Source organism: Mobula hypostoma, chromosome 8, assembly GCF_963921235.1.
Source record: "Mobula hypostoma chromosome 8, sMobHyp1.1, whole genome shotgun sequence".
Classification (NCBI taxonomy): Eukaryota; Metazoa; Chordata; class Chondrichthyes; order Myliobatiformes; family Myliobatidae; genus Mobula; species Mobula hypostoma.
In genome coordinates, this window is record NC_086104.1 from 75,538,072 (window position 1) to 75,562,759 (window position 24,688).

Consider the following 24,688-nt stretch of genomic DNA (forward strand, 5'->3'; position numbering starts at 1 on the left):
CCAGACAGTGATGCAGCCTGTCAAAATGCTGTCCATGGTACAACTATAGAAGTTTTTGAGTGTATTTGTTGACATGCCAAAACTCTTCATACTCTTACTAAAGTATAGCAGCTGTCTTGCCTTCTTTATAACTACATTGATATGTTGGGACCAGGTTAGATCCTCAGAGATCCTGACACCCAGGAACTTAAAACTGCTCACACTCTCCACTTCTGATAGGTTGTTGCTGTGGCACCACTCCACTAGTTGGCATATCTTACTCCTGTACGCCCACTTTCCACTTTTGGCTGTTTTAAACCAATTTCTTGCATTTAGTCTTTTGTCATTTTCCAAACTTGATTTAACTGTTGTCAAAGATGATAAAGGAATGGCTGTTAATTTTCAACAGATTTCTAAAAAGGGCATTGTTGTGCATTTTTTTTTCAGTACAGCATTCTTGTTTTATGGTAAGATTTTTATCTCATATAGATAATGACCATTGTATCAAATATTTAAAACTCATTGCATGTACAATATAGTTTGTAGGAAGGGGTAATTTTATTAGACTCTCTCTAAAGGTTGCAGCTCCACCCCTTCTGTGACATTTACTTCCAACGTTCAAAACTACAAACCAGGTAACTAAAAACCAGGAGTTTTGTGACTTGTATCAACAGTTGAACTGAAAGAAAATCTCTTGCCCACCTTTACTTATTTAAATCATTATTTCAGCCTGTTTTTGTCCCATTTAAATTACTTCTTCTCACCACAATTCTATTTCCATTCCCCCATGTCCAGTTTCTTCCCACCTTTCTACATAACACTTGTGATTTCTACCACTTTGTTGTTTATAATTCATTTTCAATAATGATATCCCTTCCTTCAGACATTCATTTCACACAAACATAGCCTGATGCTTTATGCCTTTTTCTTGAACTGAGGACCAACCATTCCTTTCATTTCCTCTTTCCTTGTCCTCACCTTGAACATCTCCTTTAATTTTACTCACTTCCTTAAAATAAAAGGCATTTTACTCACTTCCATAGGCTCATATGGGTCCAAGTCATGCCTGAATCTTTGGAGCGTTTATGGTTTCAGTGCATCACGGCCCTCTCCCTCATCTCTTTTTGCTGTTCAAATGTTCCTTTCTGCTCTTGTACAGAACTCCAAAGTTTCACCTCCTTTGCAACCAATTTCTGCTTTGTGGTCACTACAACTTAATCCATATCATATTCTTCCTTTTCCTTTTTTTTCTTGATCTATGGGCATGTGGCAAAGAATATTATCAACCTGTTTATCCTCATGATTTATTGTGGCTGCAGCTGAAAACTCAAGTAAGGACTTCACTCATTTTACTGTTTGGCTTGGCCTCAGTTCACATGCAATGCTGACCACAGACCAGTTCAGATTTGGTCAGCTCTCCCAATGGCACCATGTCAAATTTTAACGAAATCTTAAAGAGCTGTTACAGCCACAGTTAACTATATGACTCTTTGAATTACTGTTACTGCTCTGGCCACCCTCCCAGATTTCGTTCTGGTTAGACAGAAGCTGTGTGTACTTGAGAGATTCCCAGTTAAAGCTGGATATCCTTCAGAGTTGAGGGGAGACACTAATTAATTAGTAGAATGGAGGTCAAATGTCTTGAGAGTGGAAAGCAGGAAAATGTGTTCAGCTTACTGACAAAGTGGAAAATAATTGCCCTCAGAGATTTAAGTGTAAAGAGCTAGTTCTATGGAAAAAGTAATGTAGAGTACAGAAACCATATTTTCCCATAGTATGGCAATAACAACTGTACACAATACTCCAAATCTGGCTGCCTTATGTTTTGTAAAGCCTATGAAGGCAAGTGTGCTAAACACCTTCTTCACTACCCTTTCTGCTTGTTTTGCCATTTTCAGAAAGCTATGAATTTGCATCCCAAGGTCCCGCTGTACTTCAACACTCCTGAAGGTTCCTGCCTTTTATTATATATGTCCTGTTAGTATGTGATGTGCCAAAATACATCACCTCATACTAGTATGAATGAGATTCTATCTGCCATCAGCAAAGGTACCCACACTGGTACACTACTGGTTACAGTTATCAGAAAAATAATCTTCAACCACTACCTCTGCCACCAAGCTAATTTTGGATCCAGTAGCCAACAAACCTTGAATCCTATGTGCCTTAACTAACTGCATGAATCTACCATCCAGGACTTTGTCAAAATCCTTGTTAAAGTGCTTGAGTTTATTTGTCTGAATGATTATGAATGTTAACCTTGGAGTTTAATAATCAAGTTTCTGGAGTTGTGTTGTTTTTCTCTTTCTCTTTTGTAATATAATTTCAAAGTTCAAAATAAATGTATTATCAAAGTACATTTCTGCTACCATATACAACCCTGAGATTCATTTCCTTGTGGGCAACCACAGTAAATACAAGATACACAATAGAATCAATAAAAGACCATACTCAACAGGACAGACAAACAACCAATGCATAAAACTAAACAACAAACTGCAAATACAAAAAGAAAGAGAAAAAAAGAATTATAGTAAATAAACAATAAATACTGAGAGCATGAGATGAAGAGCCCCTTGAAAATTAGTCCATTTCAGCGGGAACAGTTCAGTGATAGGGGAGTCAAGTTATCCCCTTTGGTTCAAGAGCTTGATGGTTATGGGGTATGTTACGTACCCCGTAACTGGGTTGCCAAACCAGCAGAAATGGAATGCTCGCTGGAGTCTGTGATTACTAGGAACTAATAAAGTTTTATTAAAGAAATAAGTAATACAGTACACTAATCGCAAGGATATAAATGTAACAGGTTAGCAGTGATAATACACACATATACACAGAAATAGGGTAATAGAAATCAACCAAGCTCTATCGCAGTCTAGGGGTAAAATGATCAGTCTTAAGTGAAGCAGAGTTCAGTTCAGTTTAGTGCAGTTCGAAGTAATTGCTGGTGTTGTACTTTTCACCCTGTGAGTCTCTTGACCGATTCCCGCGAACCGGTCCTCCAAACTCTCAGCAACTTGTGGGGACACACTGCTCTTTCCAGGGTCTCGTGGCGTGTTGTGCCTTAGCAAACCTGCTCTTTTTATCCCCCTGCTGGGGTATCACCTGTCCATCAAACTTCAAACAGTTCAGGTTCAAAGCAAATGGTCTGTCAATATCTGAATTGTCTTTCTTTCTTGTTAATCTCTCTCTTCCCTCTTATTAGCATTTTGAATGTTTCTCCATTGTCTTCCATTATCTCTCTCATTAGCATCATCCGTCCGGTAGCTCTGATTGGCGTCACACATGACAGGTAATAAATGTGCCTGAAGCTGCTGGTCCAGGTCCTGAGACTCCTCTACCTTTTCCTCAATGGCAGCAGTGAGAAGAGACCATGCCCTGAATGGTGGAGGTCCTTAATGATGGCTGCTGATTTCTTGTGACAGCGCTTTGTGTAGATGTGCTAATGGTAAGGAGGGCTTTACCTGGACTGGGCCAGGTCCTCTACCTTTTGTTGGCTTTCCCGTTTGAGGGCATCGGTGCTTCCGTACCAGGCCATGATGCAACCATACTCTCCACTGCACATCTATAGAAGTTTGTCAAAGTTTTAGATGACATGCCAAATCTTCACAAACTTAAGGAAGTAGGGGCACTGCCATGCTTTCTTCATAATTGCACTTTCATGCTGGACTCAGGACAGATCCTCTGAAATGATAACACAGAGAAATTCGAAGTTGCTGACTCTCCAAATCTGATTCCCCCGCCAGGGACTGGCTCATGGCCCTCTGATTTCCTCCTTCGGAAGACAATAATCATCTCATTGGTCCTGATGGCATTGAGTGAGAGGTTGTTGTTGCAGCAGCACCACACAGCCAGATTACCAGTCTCCCTGCTATATGCTGATTCGACCAGTGACAGTGGTGTTGTCAGCAATCTTAAATATGGCATTGGAGCTGTGCTTAGCCTCACAGTCATAAGTATAAAGCGAGTAGAGTGGGGGTAAACAGACAACCTTAGTTTCATGAAGTGTCCACACTTAAGGGGGACAGACCAGTCCAGTGAACTTTTGCTATTCTGAGAACGTTCTGAAGTAGAGTGGTGCTTGATGTGGCTGGCCAACAGCAGGCTACATCCATAGATCTTGCCCATCCTGTCCCAATCACAAATGTTCCCATTATCTTATGAACTAAATGTTGGCAACCATAATTTCAGGAGGCAGGCTATGAAGTCGCATCCATAACAAGCCAATGGACTTCAGAAACTACTTGACTACTTTTCCTCCCACTCTGCACTCTCGTAGCACTAGCTTGTAAGGACTCTATTTCATGCTTTATGTTTGTCCATCTGTTTTGCATTTTTTTTAATGATGCCAACTTCCAAATTCATGGTCCTGATATCTCTTCCTTTTCCCTCCACCATAGTATTCATGTGCTTGTGGATAGAGATAAAGTTACTGTTTTATATGAATGAAATTTCATCAGCTATAATCCATGGTAATTGACTTGAAATGATAATTTTGGCTGTCTTTCCACTAACATTACCTGACCAGCAAACTCAGGTTTAAGAAGCAACACCTCATGTTCTGTCGGGGTAGTCTCCAATCTGATGGCATGAACATTGGTTTCTCTCAAACATGGTAATTTCTCCACTATTTCTCATTCTGATTACTCTCTCACCTCTTTTCCCTTCATTTGCCCATCACAGCCCTCTGGTTCCCCTCCTTCCCTTTCTTCTGTGGTCCACTGTCCTCTCCTATTAGATTCCTTCTTCAGCCTTTTACCTTTTTCCACCTCTCCCCACCCTACTTCTTACTTCATTTCCACCTTCTACTTTCCTCCTCACCTAGTCTCACCTTTCACAGCCAGCTTGTAGTCCTTGCCCTTCCCTCACCTCCTTATTATGGCTTCTGCTCCCTTCCTTACCAGTCCTGATAAAGGCTCTCAGTGCAAAATGTTGGCTGTTTCTTCCCCTCCACAGATGCTGCCTAACTTGCTGAGTTCCTCCAGTATTTTATGTGTTGCTCAAGGTTTTCAACATCTGCAGAATCTCTTGTGTTTACAATATTCCCCATGTTTTGTTTTACCTCATGGGAGATGTCGAGGATGTTGGCAAGCCAGAGAGGACATTGAAAATATTATCAGTGAACCATGACTTGACCAGTGAGAATTATTGCATTTGCCTTAAAATATGATGAAAGTTATTAGTATTTACGTTTCCGTAAAAATGGAAGAGCTTTTTGTCAATGATTTAGATAGTAATTCTGGCCCTTTGTGTAAAAACAGATTATCCATTAGTGATATAGGAAATGTTTAGTCTCTTATTGGAATAAAAGAGTTACATTGATTGCAGTTCTGTTTTTGACGGAATTTGAAATTGCTCTTATTATTTATGTTGCATACCTCTGATGCAGCCTCTGTCAGGCTGACCCTTCTGTGACTACAATATGACTACTCCTTCAGAAGGCGTCCTGGAAATTCTTGTCCTAAGTGGGTTGGCTTTAGACAAAATATTAAGGTATAAGTACAGCAAATAATTCAGGAGTCCTGTGGAGGAGATATTAGGTAAAGTAGGCTGAAACAAGAGTTTGGAGATGACAATTAGAACCCTTTCCTGCCCTGATGGCCTTGGTGGCTCTCCTAGCTACCATGGAGCAAAAGAGCTACATCTTTGCATGCATTTACATTTATGAATGTCTGTATCTTTTTGAACAAATCGAGGTTCTCCTCTTTATTCCAGCAGTCACTTTCTCCCAGGAATCTTATTATGCGTTGCTGCTTTCTGCCTGCCACAGTAAATATGATTTTAACATTTAAAATTCTCGAATTGTAGTTGAATTAAATTTAGTACAGTTTCTTAGGAACTTCTGCTTGTTGTGATTTAGCATATCCTAAGGCTTTTAAACTCTTGCGTTTGTGCACTGAGAGGGGATTTCATTTGTTGCTTCTGCTGAAAGCATTGATACTTTAGCACACCAAATGTTTTGCAATCCAATATCTAGGCACCGCCATAAAACCTAGAATCAGATAAATGTTGTAATCATTCTTTAATAAAAACAAAATGCTGGAGGAATTCATCAGGTAGGGCAATATCTGTGGAAAGAGGATTAGAACTAACCTTTCACCAAGACTTTAGTTTGGAGTATTCATCTTTTTGAGGTTTCGTACTGCTCAAGGGATATTGAGGCATTGACAGCACTGCATAGTAACACTTGAATCTTCTGAAGAAGTAATTTAGAAATGAGGCCTAAATGACTGGAACTTGCAAATGAAACAGAATATATGCACACCATGCTAGCTCGGGGCTTTGGAGTTTGGAGTTCAAACCGACATCATCTGTAAGGAGTCTATGTCCGTGCTGTGGAATGCGTGGGTACTCCAGTTTCTTCCCACAGTCATACTTGTTGGTAGGTTAATTGGTCATTCTATACTGTCCTATGATTAAGCTGTGGTTGAATCGTGTCCTACTTCACACTGTATCTCTAAAATATTGAAACAGGATGGGTGTGTGGCACAGGATTATCTGCTAATATGGACGATATTCTTCACAGACATTCCACAGAGTAGCATTTTAATTCTCACTTTGACTTGAATGTGTGTGGCCTCCTGCCAATGAGGCCTAATTACGATCAGGGAAGAATGCTGTTGATACTGAATTCTTCGATTATTTATAACTTGCTCTTTATGTTTGTGTAACCAAAACAGCCCTTCAGCACACAGTGTCTGTGCTAATCATAATACCAATTTAAACTGCATACTGCTTGCAAATGGTCTATATCCCTGCCTGTTCATGTGTCTATCTAAATGGCTCTCATGCTACGTCCACACTACACCAGATAATTTTGAAAATGAAGCTTTTTCTCTTTGTTTTGACCTTCTGTCCACACTAAAACGGCGTTTTCATCCACCGAAAACGGAGATTTTCAGAAACGGTCTCCAGAGTGAACAAATCTGAAAACGCCTAATATCCGTTGCAGTGTATACGGAGTTTTTTAAAACTGCTGTCATGACGTGCCGGAACAGATGGCGGCAGCGTGGCTGCTGCTGCTGCTGCTGCTGCTGCTGCTGCTGTTGTTGTTGTTGTTGTTGTTGTTGTTGTTGTTGTTGTTGTTGTTGTTGTTGTTGTTGTTGTTGTTGTTGTTGTTGTTGTTGTTGTTGTTGTTGTTGTTGTTGTTGTTGTTTCTTCTTCTTCTTCTTCTTCTTCTTCTTCTTCTTCTTCTTCTTCTTCTTCTTCTTCTTCTTCTTCTTCTTCTTCTTCTTCTTCTTCTTCTTCTTCTTCTTCTTCTTCTTCTTCTTCTTCTTCTTCTTCTTCTTCTTCTTCTTCTTCTTCTTCTTCTTCTTCTTCTTCTTCTCCTCCTCCTCCTCCTCCTTCTTCTTCCTCTCCTCCTCCTCCTCCTCCTTCTTCTTCCTCTCCTCCTCCTCCTCCTCCTTCTTCTTCCTCTCCTCCTCCTCCTCCTCCTCCTCCTCCTCCTCTTCTCCTCTTCCTCTTCCTCTTCCTCCTCCTCCTCTTCCTCCTCCTCCTCTTCCTCCTCCTCTTCCTCCTCCTCCTCCTCCTCTTCCTCCTCCTCCTCTTCCTCCTCCTCCTCCTCTTCCTCCTCCTCCTCCTCCTCCTCCTCCTCCTCCTCCTCCTCCTCTTCCTCCTCCTCCTCTTCCTCCTCCTCCTCCTCTTCCTCCTCCTCCTCTTCTTCTTCCTCTCCTCCTCCTCCTCCTCCTCCTCCTCCTCCTCCTCCTCCTCCTCCTCCTCCTCCTCCTCCTCCTCTTCCTCCTCCTCCTCCTCTTCCTCCTCCTCCTCCTCCTCCCCCTATCTCTCTCTCTCTCTCTCTCCCCCCCCATCATCATAGCGATATTTGATTCTGTGCTTTGCAGAAACTAACAATTTCAGAACAGACAGCAATGAGACTGAAGCCAGAGGTAGAAATATACTCACCAAATACTTTGACCCATAGCTTACTGAATAAATAAGTATACTCACTTTGCCCTGTTTTCTGTCCTTGCTTGTATGAAGATGGTTTACTTATTTATGCAAGTACTTCTCTGATAATAGATGTGTAACAGCCTAATGTAACATTGTATGGAAATACAAGATAACGCTGATGCAGACATGTTTTATACATTTAACAAGGTGCTTTATTAATGCAACAGAGTTAGTCAGTTTTTCAATGTTCGTCATCAGCCGGGTCATACTGTCTGTAAACTCCCTGTCGGTTGCCTCCGTATGCTCCAGTTTTTGTTTTTTTTAGTTTTAAGTCCTCCTGCGTGAGAGCCAAGAGCAATTTCTTTTAAGTTTTCCTACTCTGTAACTGGACAAACGCGCACTAAGTATACCGTTTCTGCTTCGCTTGTTTTCTGTGTGTCCTGCGCGTGCCCAGGAGAGGAGATTTGCCCAAATATCCGTGTTAGTGTGGACAGAGATATTTTGAAAAACGCTTAGTGTGTACGCCTGTCGTTTTTACTCAAAACCGGCATTTTCAAAATTATCTGGTGTAGTGTGGACGTAGCCTTAAACATTGCTATTGTATCACCTTTCACCCCTTCCCCTGCTAGGATTTTCCAGGCATCTGCCCGTCTTTGTGTTTAAAAAGAAAATTTAACAACATAAATCTTCTTTTAACTTTCCCCCTCTCACCTTAAAGCTATACCCTCTATTTAGACCATAAGACCGTAGGAGTAGAATTAAGCCATTTGGCCATTTGAGACTTTTCCAGCATTTCATCATAGCTGATCCAATTTTCTTCTCAGCCCCAATCTCCTACCTTCTACCTTTATCCCTGACAAATCAAGAATGTGCCTTAAATATACATAGAGACTTGGCCTTCACAGCTGCCTGGCAACGAATTCCACAGATTCACCACTCTCTGGCTAAAGAAATTCCTCCTCTTCTCCATTCTATTCTGAGGCTGTGTCCTTTGGTCTTAGACTCTCCCACCATAGAAAATATCCTCTCCACATCCACTGTATCAGGGCCTTTCACCATTCAATAGGTTTCTTCTGAATTCTAGAGAAAACAGACCCAGAGCCATCAAATGCTCTTCATATTTGACATTTCTGCCCTAGGGAAAAATACACTGACTGTCTAACCTGTCTATTGCACTCATATGTTTAAACACAGAGGATTCCAGTTAACAGGGCCATCTGTTAATCAGGACAGCCGCTTATTTGGAACAACTCTTAAGGAACCAAAAACAATCAAGAAAATAGCTGGGATTCTCTTCATCTATTTGGGACACTATGCTGCTTAATGGGACAGGAGACTGTTGGCAAACAGTTTTTAACTAGTGGCACTTGCCTGGTCATTAGACACTTCACTATACTCAGAGTGAACAGTTTTTAAATGGCATGAGTTGCATGTGTTTGTGTTCAAAAGGCAGTGATTTTTGTCACTGGTAGTTGGAGAGAGATAAACAGTAAGACAACTTGGAGCGTTGTGTGCACCATAGTTTCAAACATGCAGGCTTGGAGATGCCAGAAACGTACAGGAATGAAAATGAAACCATTTCACTACTTCAACAACTTAGGGACTACGAAGAATTTGAAGGTATCAGCAATCATCTTGAATGCTACAATGAAAATGAAGATTTGGAGGATGCAATCATCGATAACATTGTATGAAGGCAGTCCATGATCTGCACTCGGTGTTTGCAATGATTTTGTTCTTTTAGTCAATCAAAAGAACGTGGCAGCATGCACTGAATGAATTCCTCCATCGATAACAATTAGAAACTAATACACAGTTTTATAATACTGAGATATTATAATTTGTTCTGTATTTCATTTAAATACATAAATTGTTACACACTTAAATGGTAGCTTGCTTTTTATATATGTTTTAAACTGTTTCTATGCTGTGCTTTTCTATGATTCTATTTCCATGAAACTTCAGCTAATTGGGACAGCCACTCAACTGGGCCAAAATATTGGCCTTGATGTGTCTCATTTAAACAGAATCCACCCTACTTCCATCAGGTTGCCCCTCAGCCTCTGACACTCCAGAGAAAACAATCCCAAGTTTGTCCAACCTCTCTTTATAGCTAAAACTTTCAATTCCAGGCAACATCCTAGTAAATCTATTCATCTCTAAAGCCTCTATCCTTCCTGAAGAATTGTCCATTTTGCCTTTCATTCCTCTTTTTCCTGTTTTTTCATTATAGTCAGACTTCATGACATTACACAATTTGTACAACATTAGCAACACATTACACAGAAAAAGATGCTTAATCTTAACTGCCCTCATTATTTTCACCCTTTCAGAGAAATCCCTTTTGTTTTGTCCATCACCCTCCAAAACTTTCTGTGAAAGCCTTGGCTAATTTATTTGGCCTTTTTCTCAGTTCTGATGAGGGCTACAAGACCTGAAGCTTTAACTATTTCTCATTTCACAGATGTCTGCTGAGTTTTATTTTCAGCCTTTCATCATTATATTTCTGATAGATCAGTATTTCAATATGTATTTTTATTTTCTTCTGGTATGTCGCAGGACAGCTGAATCACAATTCAAGCTAATCAGCAAATTACGCTCCATTTTTGAGAATAGCTAAAATGCTTCTTGTATGGACCCTTAATTCTGAACTGAAGGATTCTATTGTCTTTTATTTTAGTTCAGTTCCAAAAAAATTTCATTATTCAATTGGTTCTTATTACTAATTCAGGAAACTTTCTTTTTCTGATTTCCAGAACATGAGAATGCATGGGATTTTGTTCTATGGTTCCAAATACTGTAAGAATTAATACTGATGCAGGAATTACTCTGCTGATTTTTTTTTAACACATTCCAGTGCAGTCAATTAATCTAAAAAAATGGCCCTCAAGCTGAAGTGTTAATTCTGTTCTTTTTTCAAGATGCCACCTGATCTGCTGTGCATTTCCAGTACATTCTGTTGAAACAATTAAATGGTTGAGTCTATCTGTCGTAAGTCATTTTCAGTTATTTTACCCCCCAATTAAATTGCTTATTTTTTCTGTGATACTCATTTTCATCTTAATTAATAAAACCACAGTTGTTTATCATTGTTAATTACATCACAAAATACATTTTTTAAGAGGGCAAAGAATTACATTGTACTTGGGTTTCATTTTCAAAATGAGTTTTGTTTTCACCAATGAGAGGATATTCACAAGCAGTTGGTAACAGCTGGATTGCTGAACAATAGATTATGTCCATTTTGAAACATTGCCATATTCTGTGTACATACATATATTGATGCTTCTGGACACATCTTCAGTGATGTTCCTGGAATCATCGGGTGTTTTGGGTCTTTCAACATCATACAACCTCCTCCAGGTGACCCAGCCGGGGCTGATCAGACCCCAGCTTGTGTCCAGATGGCTAGCTACTTATGACTCCATGGCTCCCCTCTTTTAAGCCACAGCCATCTTGAGGCCCTCTCTGCCGCATCAGTGGCACTGTGGATGGCTCTCCTCTTCCTCTCTCCCTCGATGCCCAAAATGCTGAAGGCTCTAACTAAAGAATGGGCTACGAATCCCTTACAACCAACCTCCACTGGGAGACACCTCGCTCTCCATCCAGCCTGCTGACAGTTGCTGACCAGTCCTGCGTACTTGGAGAGCTTCCTTTCAAAGGCCTCTTCCAAGCTATCTTCCCATGGGACTGTCAGCTCCAGCAGCACCACTTGCTTAGTCGACTCAGACACTAGGACAATGTCTGGTCGCAGGGTGGTGGCTGCGTTTTTGTTTTCACCAATGAGAGGATATTCACAAGCAGTTGGTAACAGCTGGATTGCTGAACAGTAGTTTATGTCCATTTTGAAACATTGCCACATTAAGTATAATAAAGCTTTGAAAATCTGCTCTCCCATTGTTTGTAAATTCCCCCATGGCTCGCCATCTGTCTTGTTACATGACATTTGCCTCCTTCCTTTTCAATTTGCGGGGTCTCTGACTTTCCGTGCCACCTTTCAATTTGATAGACCCTGTTTCTTGCATTTTCTGGAAATTCACGGTTTCTCAGGAGAAACCGTGAGTTTCTAGAAAGCTTAGGTACCAGTTGTTAACTGCTGTAAATATCTTGGGGGGAAAAAAGTGAGTTAAAGTATATTGGGGCATAAATTAAAAATGACATCCAATAGTGTAGAAAATCTGTGTATTGCACCACCGAAATTCTGGGCATGCCAAGTTAACAGATTTTATTGTAGTAATTCAGGGAGAATTGTTATCAAGATATCTTTCAATTTACCATGAAAGTTTGTCTATTTTGTGTTGGCTTTGAGCTTTGTAGCAGAATTGTTGCTATAAAGTTTACTTGATTAGTGGCAGAGAGATTCATTTCATTGTTTTTGATGTTCTGAAAAATCACAATATAAATGCCAGTTTCTCTTTAAAGAAAATTCTATACTGGTACCAGTGAGTGGTGGTTTTCTGACTGCTAGATTCTTTACTAACGCCAGAATTTTCCACACAAAAAGAATAGAGAAATTACTTTCTATTCGTAATTTTTTGCAGACTTTAACGTTATGCATACAAATGTTCAGATGTTCTTAATTGATCTTATAGTGTTTATCTCTGATCGCCTGTTGTCATTGGCAGAAGAGGAGCTAATCTTACGGTGCTTTCTCAGTCGGAGATAGCAGGGCAGTTTTGGCACCTGATTTTTTACACATTTGGTTCAACTGGTCTGTTTATCCATTTTTCTGTGGACTCAACTTTGTCTTCTGAAAATGAGATTGAAATTTATAAAGTCTGGATGATAACACTCCCTACCATGACAATACCAAAAATGTCATGGTACTAGTCATGATAAAAGTCAGTTGTAAGTTTCAAAACTGAAATGACAAAACTGATTTTTTGTTGTTGGGTAAGTATGAAGTTAGAGTACAGATCAACTCCAATCTAACTGAATGACAGAAAACTTTGTGGAACGAGTGGTTTCAAGCTATTGTAATGATGTAACTAACTACATATTCTTAAGCAAAATATTACAAAGTAAAATAGCAACATTCATTTTGAGTAGTCCAGAACAGCAGTTGTATTTGAATACCTTGATGAAAGATTTGATTTTTTCAATGTTCATTTCCTACTGCACCTTGACAATATTTCCTTAGTTACATAATGCCACAAATGTCATCATTTTTGTTTTACAGGAAAACCTCCAGTCCTCCTCTTACCTGGCGATTATCTTTATCGTGTCTGTTGCTGTAGTTTCACTCTAATTGCCCCATGCAACCTTCATGCCTTTTGTACCTAGCAAATCAATCACAAATTTCTCTTTTAATTATTTCTTTCAATTTCATACTTTCAGATATGAGTTATTCAGACTTGAATGCAGATGAAATAGACTTCAATAACTGTCAGTTATCAGTTGAACCAACTATATTGTGTTTTAATGTACATTGTATTGGCTACATCCAGAGCAATTCCTTATATTGTCATCTTACAGTTTCCTGGCAGTTGATCCTCACAACCAATTCTCTGCTGTTGGCCTTTCATCTTATTCTGGATTCAATTCTAAAGTAGTTTAAAATCCGTATTTTTGTTCTGAATCTGTTTACTTCAATCTCATGATTTGGTTTAATTTTTGTGTTTGATGAGGGGTAATAAAAATGATTGATGAAGACAGGGTAATAGATGTTATCTTTGTGGATTTCATTAAGGTATTTGATAAGCTCTTACATGGTTGGCCAGTCGAGAATGTTAAGGCAGGCACGTATGATCCAAGGTGAGCTAGCACATTGGATCCAAAATTGGCTTGGTGATAGGAGATTCTTATGATTTAAAAGCTCATGACTAGAGATGTATTGCAAAGATTGGTGTTGACACCTCTATTGCTTGTTAGCTATGTTTATGACATGGATGTGGATGTAGGTACAGTTGCAAGAAAAAGTTGGTGAACCCTTTGCAGTTATCTGGTTTTCTGCATTAGTTACTCATAAAATGTGGTCTGATCTTCATTTAAGTCACAATAACAGACAAGTGCAATTGCCTAAACCAATAACACACAAACAAGAGTACTTTACATGTCTTTATGTTGAATTTTGAATTGAATTTATTTCTTGCGTCCTTCATATAAATGAGGAGTAAAAATCTTTATGTTACTTCTCCGTCTAAATGTGCAATGTGCAATCATAGTAATTTATAATAAATAGTACAGTCAATGTAATATAGAGTACACTGAAATCAGCGTGAGTTCATCACTCTAATAGCCTGGTGGAAGAAGCTGTCCTAAAGCCTGTTGGTAGTGGCTTTTATGCTGTGGTACCATTTCCCGGATGGTAGCAGCTGGAATAGATTGTGGTTGGGGTGACTCGGGTCCCCAGTGATTCTACAGGCCCTTTTTAAACACCTGTCCTTGTAGATGCCCTGAATCATTGGAAGTTCACAACTACAGCTGCGCTGGGCTGTCCACACCACTCTCTGCAGAGTCCTTCGATTAAGTGAGGTACAGTTCCCATACCAGGCAGTGATGCAGCCAGTCAGGATACTCTCAATTGTGCCCCTGTAGAAAGTTCTTAGGATTTGGGGGCCCATACCAAACTTCCTCAACTGTCTGAGATGAAAGAGGCACTGTTGTGCCTTTATCTCCACACAGCTGGTGTGTCCAGACCATGTGAGGTCCTCAGTGATGTGGATGCAAGGAACTTAAAGCTGTTTACCCTCTCAACCTCAGATCCATTGATGTTAATAGGGGTTAGCCCATCTCTATTCCTCCTGTAAACCACAACCAGCTGATTTAATCATTCATAGTCAAGGCTTGAAAACGGAGGTGAACCCTTGTATTTACTAACTGGTAGAACCTCCTTTAACAACAGTAGCCTCCGCCAAATGTTTCCTGTAGCTGCTAATCAGACTTGCACAATGGCAACGAGGAATTTTGAACCATTCCTCCATACAAAACTGTTTCAGTTCATCAATATTTCTGGGATACGTTGCATGAACAGCCTTCTTCAGGCCATGCCACAATATCTCAGTTGGGTTAGGGTCTGAACTCTGACTTGGCCATTCCAGAACACAAGTTGTCTTCTTTTTAAACCATACTGTTGTTGATTTACTTGTATATTTCAGGTCATTGTCTTGATGCATCATCCAACTTCTATTAAGCTTCAGGTGACGGACCGCTACCCTGACATTCTCCTGTAAAGTGTCTTGATACAACTTTGAATTCATTGTTCCCTCAACGACGGCAAGCTGTTCAAGCCCTGAGGCAGCAAAACAGCCCCAAACCATGATGCTCTTTCCACGCAAACAACAGGAATTCTGCAGATGCTGGAAATTCAAGCAACATACATCAAAGTTGCTGGTGAACGCAGCAGGCCAAGCAGCATCTATAGGAAGAGGCGCAGTCGACGTTTCAGGCCGAGACCCTTCGTCATGGTGCTCTTTCCACCATGCTTCGTTGTTAAGATGAGCTGTTTATGTGCAGTGCCCTTTCCCCTCCATACACAGCAGTGTGCATTTCAACCAAAAAGCTCAATTTTTGGTACATCTGTCCACTGAAAATTGTCCAGAAGCATTGTGGAACATCCAGACTTCAGATGTGCAGCAATGTTTTTTTTTGGAGAACATTAGTTTCCTCTGTGGTGTCCTTCTATGAACACCATTCTTGTTCAGTGTTTTTCTTATAGTGACGCATGAACAGAGACTTTAGCAAGTTCTAGAGGTTTCTGAAGGTCTTTTGCTGTTACCTTTGGGTCCTTTTTCACCTCCTCCAAAATTGCATGTTGTGCTCTTGGTGTGATCTTTGCAGGACACCCACTCCTAAGGAGAGTAGCAACAATACTGAATTTCTTTATTTGTAGACAATTTCTCCTACTGTGGACTGATGAACACTCAGCTGTTTAGAAATGCTTTTGTAGCTGTTACAGCTGCATGCATCTCTACAACTCTTCTTCTGAAGTCCTCTGAAAGTTGTTTTGATTAGGGTTGGTGCACATAAACAGATCTTTCTTGACAAGAGCTGGCTCTGTCAGTAACCTGACCTTGTTTATAGAGCAGGGCACCTCTACAACCCACACCTCCAATCTTACCTCATTGAATGGAACATCTGACTTCAAATAACTTTCGTAGAAGGCATGACCCCAGAGGTTTGCAGACTTTTTTGAACCTAGACTGTTATTGTTTAAATGGTGCACTCAGTATTGACAAGATGAAAGTACAGTTGTTTGTCTGTTATTAGTTTAGGCAGATTATGTTTGTTTATTATTATGACTTAGACGAAGATCAGACTACATTTGATCGAGACACGACTGTGCAAGTGCGTGGAGGTCAGCAAGTTAGACCACAGGGAAGGATTTAAAAGCAGATAGTTTTTTCCTCAGCGGTTTGATCAAGGCACGACTGCGCAAGCGTGTGGATGTCAGCAAGTTAGACCGGCGGGAAGAGTTTGAAAGGATGACAACTTTGTAGAGCAGGTAACAGAGTAGAGGGAAACAGAGCAGGAGGGCTTTGGCTCAACTGGGCTGAGGTGATAACGGGTGGAAACGAGGTCAGTTACTTGTGAAGAATAGAAATGTCTGTGAGGTCGGTGTTCTGTACTGAAGGTCAGATGTGGGAAGTCCGAGAGACTCGCAGCCTCCCAGACAGCCACATCTGTGCCAGGTGTGTTGAGCTGCAGCTCCTTAGGGACTGGGTTAGGGAACTGGAGATGCAGCTCGATGACCTTCGTCTGGTCAGGGAAAGTGGGATAGGAGCTATAGGCAAGTAGTCACACTGGGGCCTCTGGAGACAGATAAGTGGGTAACAGTCAGGAGAGGGAAGGGCAAGAATCAGATACTAAAGAGTACCCCTGTGGCTGATCCCTTAACAATAAGTACTCCTGTATGAGTACTGTTTGGGGGGGGGGTACAGCCTACCTGGGGGAGTCTGACTCTATGGCTCAGAAGGGTAGGGGAGGGAAGAGGATGGCAGCAGTGATAGGGGACTCTATAGTTAGGGGGTCAGACAGGTGACTTTGTAGATGCAGGAAAGAAACACAGATGGTAGCTTGCCTCCCAGGTGCCAGGGTTCAGGATGTTTCTGATCGCGTTCATGATATCCTGAAGTGGGAAGGAGAACAGCCTGAGTTTGTGGTACATATTGATACCAATGACATAGGTAGGAAAAGGGAGGAGGTCCTGAAAACAGGTGACAGGAATTTAGGAAAGAAATTGAGAAGCAGGACCTCAAAGGTAGTAATTTCGGGATTACTGCCTGTGCCATGTGACAGTAGGTATAGGAATAGAATGAGGCAGAGGATAAATACGTGGCTGAGGGATTGGAGCAGGGGGCAGGGATTCAGATTTCTGGATCATTAGGACCTCCTTTGGGGCAGGTGTGACTTGTACAAAAAGGACGGGTTGCACTTGAATCCCAGGGGGACCAATATCCTGGCGGGGAGGTTTGCTAAGGCTATTGGGGAGAGTTTAAACTAGAATTGCTGAGGGGTGGGAACCAAACTGAAGAGACAGAGGAAGGGGTGTTTGGCTCACAAATAGAGAAAACTTGGAGGCAATGCAAGAGGGAGGATAGGCAGGTGATAGAGAAGGGATGTGCTCAGAGTGATGGTTTGAGACATGTGTATTTTAATGCAAGGAGTATTATGAACAAAGTGGATGAGCTTAGAGTGTGGATCAATACTTGGAGCCATGATGTTGTGGCCATTACTGAGAGTTGGATGGCTCAGGGGCAGGAATGGTTACTTAGAGTGCCAGGCTTTAGATGTTTCAGAAAAGACAGGGAGGGAGGCAAAAGAGGTGGGGGCGTGGCACTGCTGATCAGAGATAGTGTCACGGCCGCAGAAAGGGAGGAAGTCATGGCAGGATTGACTACTGAGACTTTGTGGGTTGAAGTTAGGAACAGGAAGGGGTCAGTAATTCTACTGGGTGTTTTTTATAGACTGCCCAATAGTAACAGGGACATTGAGAAGCAGGTAGGGAGACAGATTCTGGAAAGGTGTAATAACAACATGGTTGTCGTGGCGGGAGATTTTAATTTCCCAAATACTGATTGGCGTCTCCCTAGACCAAGGGGTTTAGATGGGGTAGAGTTTGTTAGGTGTGTTCAGGAAGGCTTATTGACACAATATGTAGATAAGCCTACAAGAGGAGGTTTGTACTTGATCTGGTATTGGGAAATGAACCTGCTCAGATGTCAGGTCTCTCAGTGAAAGAGCGTTTTGGATATAGTGATCACAATTCTATCTTCTTTACCATAGCAATGGAGAGGGATAGGAACAGACAAGTTAGGAAAGTGTTGAATTGGAGTAAGGGGAAATATGAGGCTATCAGGCAGAAACTTCAAAGTATAAATTGGAAACATGTTCTCAGGGAAATGTACGGAAGAAATGTGGCAAATGTTCAGGGGATATCTGTGTGGCGTTTTGCATAGGTACATTCCAATGAGACGGAAAGGATGGTAGGGTACAGGAACCGTGGTCTACAAAGGTTGTTGTAAATCTAGTCAAGAAGAAAAGAAAAGCTTACGAAAGGTTCAGAAAACTAGGGAATGATAGAGATCTAGAAGATTACAAGGCTAACAGGAAGGAGCTTAAGAATGAAATTAGGAGAGCCAGAAGGGGCCATGAGAAGGCCTTGGTTGGTAGGATTAAGGAAAACCCCAAGACATTCTACAAGTATGTGATGAGCAAGAGGATAAGAGGTGAGAAAATAGGACCAATCAAGTGTGACAGTGGAAAGGTGTGTATGGAACCAGAAGAGATAGCAGAGGTATTTAATGAATACTTTGCTTCAGTATTCACTATGGAAAAGGATTTTGGCGATTGTAGGGATGACTTACGGTGGACTGAAAAGGTTGAGCATGTAGATATTAAGAAAGAGGATGTGTTGCAGCTCTTGGAAAGCATCAAGTTAGATAAGTCACCAGGACCGGATGAGATGTATCCCAGGCTACTGTGGGAGGCAAGGGAGGAGATTGCTGAGCCTCCAGTGATTCTCTTAGCATCATCAATGGGGACGGGAGAGGTTCTGGAGGATTGGAGGGTTACAGATGTTGCTCCCTTATTCAAGGAAGGAAGTAGAGATAGCCCAGGTAATTATAGACCAGTGAGTCTTACTTCCGTGGTTGGTAAATTGAGGGAAAAGATCCTAAGAGGCAGGATTTATGAACATTTGGAGAGGCATAATATGATTAGGAATAGTCAGAATGGCTTTGTCAAAGGCAGGTCATGCCTTATGAGTCTGATTGAATTTTTTGAGGACGTGACTAAACATATTGATGAAGGTAGAGCAGTAGATGTAGTGTATATGGATTTCAGCAAGGCATTTGATAAGGTATCCCATTCAAGGCTTATTGAGAAAGTAAGGAGGCATGGGATCTAAGGGGACATTGCTTTGTAGATCCAGAATTGGCTTGCCCACAGAAGGCAAAGAATGGTTGTAGACAATATTCTGCATGGAGGTTGGTGACCAGTGGTGTGCCTCAAGGATTTGTTCTGGGACCCCTTCTCTTTGTGATTTTTACAATTGACCTGGATGAGGAAGTGGAGGAATGGGTTAGTGCATTTGCTGATGACACTAAGGTTGGGGGTGTTGTAGATAGTGTGGAGAGCTGTCAGAGGTTACAGTGGGATATCAATAGGATGCAAAACTGAGCTGAGAAGTGGCAGATGGAGTTCATTCCAGATAAGTGTGAGGTGGTTCATTTTGGTAGGTCAAATATGATGGCAGAATATAGTATTAATGGTAAGACTCTTGGCAGTGTGGAGGATCAGAGGGATCTTGGGGTCTGACTCCATAGACACTCAAAGCTGCTGTGCAGGATGACTCTGTGGTTAAGAAGGCATATGGTGCATTAGCCTTCATCAACCATGGGATTGAGTTTAGGAGCCTAGAGGTAATGTTGCAGCTATATAGGACCCTGATCAGACCCCACTTGGAGTACTGTGCTCAGTTCTGGTCACCTCACTACAGGAAGGATGTGGAAACCATTGAAAGGGTGGAGAGGAGATTTACAAGGATGTTGCCTGAATTGGGGAGCATGCCTTTTGAGAATAGGTTGAGTGAACTTAGCCTTTTCTCTTTGGAGCGACAGAGGATGAGAGGTGACCTGATAGAGGTTTATAAGATGCTGAGAAGCATTGATCGTGTAGATAGTTGGAGGCTTTTTCCCAGGCGTGAAATGGCTAACACGAGAGGGCACAGTTTTAAGGTGCTTGGAAGTCGGTACAGAGGAGATGTCAGGGGTAAGTTCTTTATGTAGAGAATGGTGAGTGAGTGGAATGGGCTGTTGGCAACGATGATGGAGGCGGATACGATAGGTCTTTTAAGAGACTCCTGGACAGGTACATGGAGCTTAGAAAAGTGAAGGGTTGTGCGTAACCCTAGGTAATTTCCAAAGTACATGTTTAGCACAGCATTGTGGGCCGAAGGGCCTGTATTGTGCTGTAGGTTTTCTGTGTTCTATGTTCTATATTTTATGAATAATTAATGCAAAAAACCAGGTAATTGCAAAGGGTTCACAAATTTTTCTTGTAACTGTGTATAAAATTGTATGAGATTATAGATACACAGAATCGTTTTCCACTGGTAGAGTTACGAGTGTTGAGACGGCACCAAACTGCAGTCTCCATCTTTGTTTTTTAGGTTTCTTAGGGATAGTTTTGCGGCAGAGGGGAGTTATGGTGTTAGATTAGGGTTTGGGGCAAGTTAATGGGTTAAGCTTCTGCTCTGTTTTCAAAGGCCAGCAATGTCGATTTGGGATGAAGGGCATCAGTGTTCATATGTTAAGTCAGCAGAACAATGAGGTCAAGGGCTGGTGGCCTGCCCAGGTCAGCGAGTCACTGTTGGGTTCAAGGGTTGGATTTCTGTGCGGGCAGAAGGCCAATGACACCCTAGCTATATGGGTTTGCTAGACACATGTTTGAGGCCTAGCATTTAGGGTTCCATCATCAGAGAATCCAGCATTCAAGGCCTAGTATTTGTGTCCCATCATCATCAGGTTTGGAGTTTGAGGCCTTGAGTTCAGGTCCTCATCCAAGGACCTCATTGTTTGTCATAGGCATGCCCTGGGGTTGATAGCAAAGCTCAAAGCCTGAATATTGAGCAGAACTCAAGGTCTGGTGGCTGAAGCTTCGAGCCTGCGAATCCCTGCAAGTCCACTGGGACAGTCAAAGGCCCAATGCCTGCAAGTCTAAGTTCACTGGAAGCTGGAGGGTGAAGATGGCCTGTTCTGGGGTTGAAGGACTGGGTTTGTGGGTGGACATGAGGGAGAAAGGGGGCTTATTTTACTGATGCTGTTTTATTATTTCTTGTGTTCTGTGTTGTTCTGCCTTGCATAGTGGGGGTGTTACCCTGGGGCCCAAAAGTGTGGCAACACTTGTTAGCTGCCCCCAGCAAATCCTTGGTGATAAATGCAAATGACACATTTTACTGTTTGTTTCTATGTACATGTGAAAAATAATATTAATTTACAAGGGTATAGGTTTAAGGTGAGAGGCATTTAATGTATAAGGTTTTTTATTCAGCAAGTGATTGATGTCTGGAACTCAGTGAACTTTGATTCCAGCAACTCCTATGGCAAAGTACATTTATTGTCGAAGTATGTATGCAGTATACAGTAGCATGCAAAGGTTTAGGCACCCCTGGTCAAAATTTCTGATACTGTGAATAGTTAAGTGAGGAGAAGATGAACTGATCCCCAAAACTCATAAGGTTAAAGGTGAAACGTTCTTTTCAACATTTTAAGCAAGATTAGTGTATCATTTTTGTTTTGTACAATTTTAGAGTGAAATAAAGGAAAGGAGCACCATGCAAAAGTTTGGGCACCCCAAGAGATTTGAGCTCTCAGATAACTTTTACCAAGGTCTCAGACCTTAATTAGCTTGTGAGGGCTATGGCTTGTTCACAATCATCGTTAGAAAAGGCCAGGTGATGCAAATTTCAAAGCTTTATTTCAAAGCAAATACCCTGACTCCTCAAACCTTGTCCCAACAATCAGCAGCCATGGGCTCCTCTAAGCAGCTGCCTAGCACTCTGAAAATTAAAATAAATGATGCCCAGAAAGCAGGAGAAGGCTATAAGAAGATAGCAAAGTGTTTTCAGGTAGCCGTTTCCTCAGTTCGTAATGTAATTAAGAAATGGCAGTTAACAGGAATGGTGGAGGTCAAGTTAAGGTCTGGAAGACCAAGAAAACTTTCCGAGAGAACTGCTCGTAGGATTGCTAGAAAGGCACTCAAAACCCTCATTTGACTGCAAAAGACCTTCAGGAAGATTTAGCAGACTCTGGAGTGGTGGTGCACTGTTCTACTATGCAGCGACACTTGCACAAATATGACCTTCATGGAAGAGTTATCAGAAGAAAACCTTTCCTGCTTCCTCACCACAAAATTCAGCATCAGAAGTTTGCAAAGGAACATCTAAAATAGCCTGATGCATTTTGGAAACAAGTCCTGTGGACTGATGAAGTTAAAATAGAACTTTTTGGCCGCAATGAGCAAAGGTATGTTTGGAGAAAAAAGGGTGCAGAATTTCATGAAAGGAACACCTCTCTAACTGTTAAGCATGGGGGTGGATCGATCACGCTTTAGGCTTGTGTTGCAGCCAGTGGCACGGGGAACATTTCACTGGTAGAGGGAAGAATAAAATTCAATTAAATACCAGCAATTTCTTGAAGCAAACATCACACCGTCTGTAAAAAAAAAGCTGAAGGTGAAAAGAGGATGGCTTCTACAACAGGATAATGATCCTAAACACACCTCAAAATCCACAATGGACTACCTCAAGGGGCACAAGCTGAAGGTTTTGCCATGGCCCTCACAGCTCCCTGACCTAAACATCATCGAAAATCTGTGGATAGATCTCAAAAGAGCAGTGTGTGCAAGACGGCCCAAGAATCTCACAGAACTAGAAGCCTTTTGCAAGGAAGAATGAGCGAAAATCTCCCAAACAAGAATTGAAAGACTCTTAGCTGGCTACAGAAAGCGTTTACAAGTTGTGATACTGCCAAAGTGGGTGTTACTAAGTACTGGCCATGCAGGGTGCCCCAACTTTTGCTTCAGGTCCTTTTCCTTTTTTGTTATTTTGAAACTGTAAAAGATGGAAATAAAAAAGTAATCTTGCTTAAAGTATTAAAGAAATGTGTCTTCTTTAACTTTATGCCTTTTGGAAATCAGGTCATCTTTTACTCGCTTAGCTATTCACAGTAACAGAAATTTTGACCGGGGGTGCCCGAACTTTTGCATGCCACGGTACAACCCTGAGATTCATTTTCCCGCTGACAGCTATGAAACAAAGAAACTCCGTGGAACCTGTTCCAAGAAAACATCAAACAGCTGATGAGCAAAGAAACGAATCGCACAAATGGCAAAAGAGTGAATAACACACAGAAAATTAAACATGAAACCGCAGAGTCCTTGAAACAGTCTAGGAATGTTCAATTTAGTTCAGTTTATTTTAGCACTATGTTATTTGTTGACTGCAGGCCACAGAACTGCTCTACCCTGATTAAAATTGCACAAAATAGCAGTAAAGAAATGAGTAACCAGAAATGCATAAAACATCAACTACAGAGTCCTGTAAAAGCAAGTGTAATCCACAAACTGCGCTGATGAAACCTTGCCCAAGACCTAACACACCTGCACCTGCCTCCGGCTGCAGCAAGGGAGAGGGAGAGCGGTTAAAAAAAGGCAGACAGTGTTGAACACCCACTTGCCTTCCACCCTTATCCTCATCGGTTTCAATCTTGATCGACGCTTTAATCAACAAGTTGGTCAAGAATTGTAGCTGATCATGAATTACCGCTCTGCCATTGGGTTGCATCCGTTCTCAACCACGCCGAATTCCCTTGGAGACAGCAAAAACACCAGATCACTCATTCAGCCAAAAAGCATATTATCAAATGTAAATTTCAGGCTCCAGTCACACACAGCTTAGTAGTGGAAGTATATTTAAAAGAAAAGGTAATTTTGTGAACTGTCTATATGATTTCGCTGCTAGTTGCATTGGCCATTGGCACCGTTTTTTTAAATAAGGGACATTAAAGCAAGCACTTAAATAGTCAAAGGCAAATAAAAATTATGACCCAGTGTGAACAGTTGGGTTAGTGCATATGGGTAAAAAGGTCAGCATGGTCACAGTCGACTGTAGGATCCATTCAGATGATTCTATTGTGTCAACTCTCTAATCTGGAATGAATCTTTGTGCCACCCCAGCAGAAGATTATTCCTTTGTCTTTGAATCCTTTTATTGATGGGACCTCTTTTGTAATTTTTTTAAAATATTTCCCTTTATGGTCATTTTTAGGAATAATCTTGGGACCCATCTTTTCAATTTACCTATATTTGCCTCTTCCATAATTTGGGATGTACCCTTTCAAATTCTTTTGTGAAGTATTTTGAGACATCTCAAATAATTCTGGTACTGTACAAGTATATACTGATTGTTTTATGCTAACAAGGGGAAGTATGATATCTTTCCCAGAATATAATTTATTTTAACTGCATATTGTTCATATGGTTATTCTTGTTTAATGAATATCAATTAATTTCTCTTGTTTTAGTTTTTTAGTCGGAGAAGGGGCTCACAAGTGGGCAGTGGATCATGGAATTGTACCATGTCCTCCTGACATACTGGCAACAAGTAAGACATTTTCAGCTTTTTTCCTCATTCTGCAGATAACCACAGATTATTTTTTGTCAGATATTTTGCATTTAAGAAAGAAAGTTTGCATTTATTTGAGCCATGATTGAATGGTGGAGCATACTTGATGGGCCAAATAGCCTATTTCTGCTCCTGCATATGTATTATGGTCTTTATATTTACTCCAGTTTTTAGCATGGTACAATTAACGGCAAG

The 24,688-nt window shown here is 41.2% G+C and overlaps 1 protein-coding gene across 2 annotated transcripts in view; it reads left to right on the top strand.

The window, feature by feature from the left end:
• tasp1 (taspase, threonine aspartase, 1) overlaps positions 1 to 24,688 on the top strand; it is a 144,390-nt gene that overhangs the window by 23,510 nt on the left and 96,192 nt on the right. For both annotated transcript variants that reach the window (XM_063056141.1, XM_063056140.1), the window contains exon 6: positions 24,393 to 24,472. In XM_063056141.1, the coding sequence (XP_062912211.1) occupies positions 24,393 to 24,472 (80 nt within the window). The remainder of the gene's footprint in view (positions 1 to 24,392; positions 24,473 to 24,688) is intronic.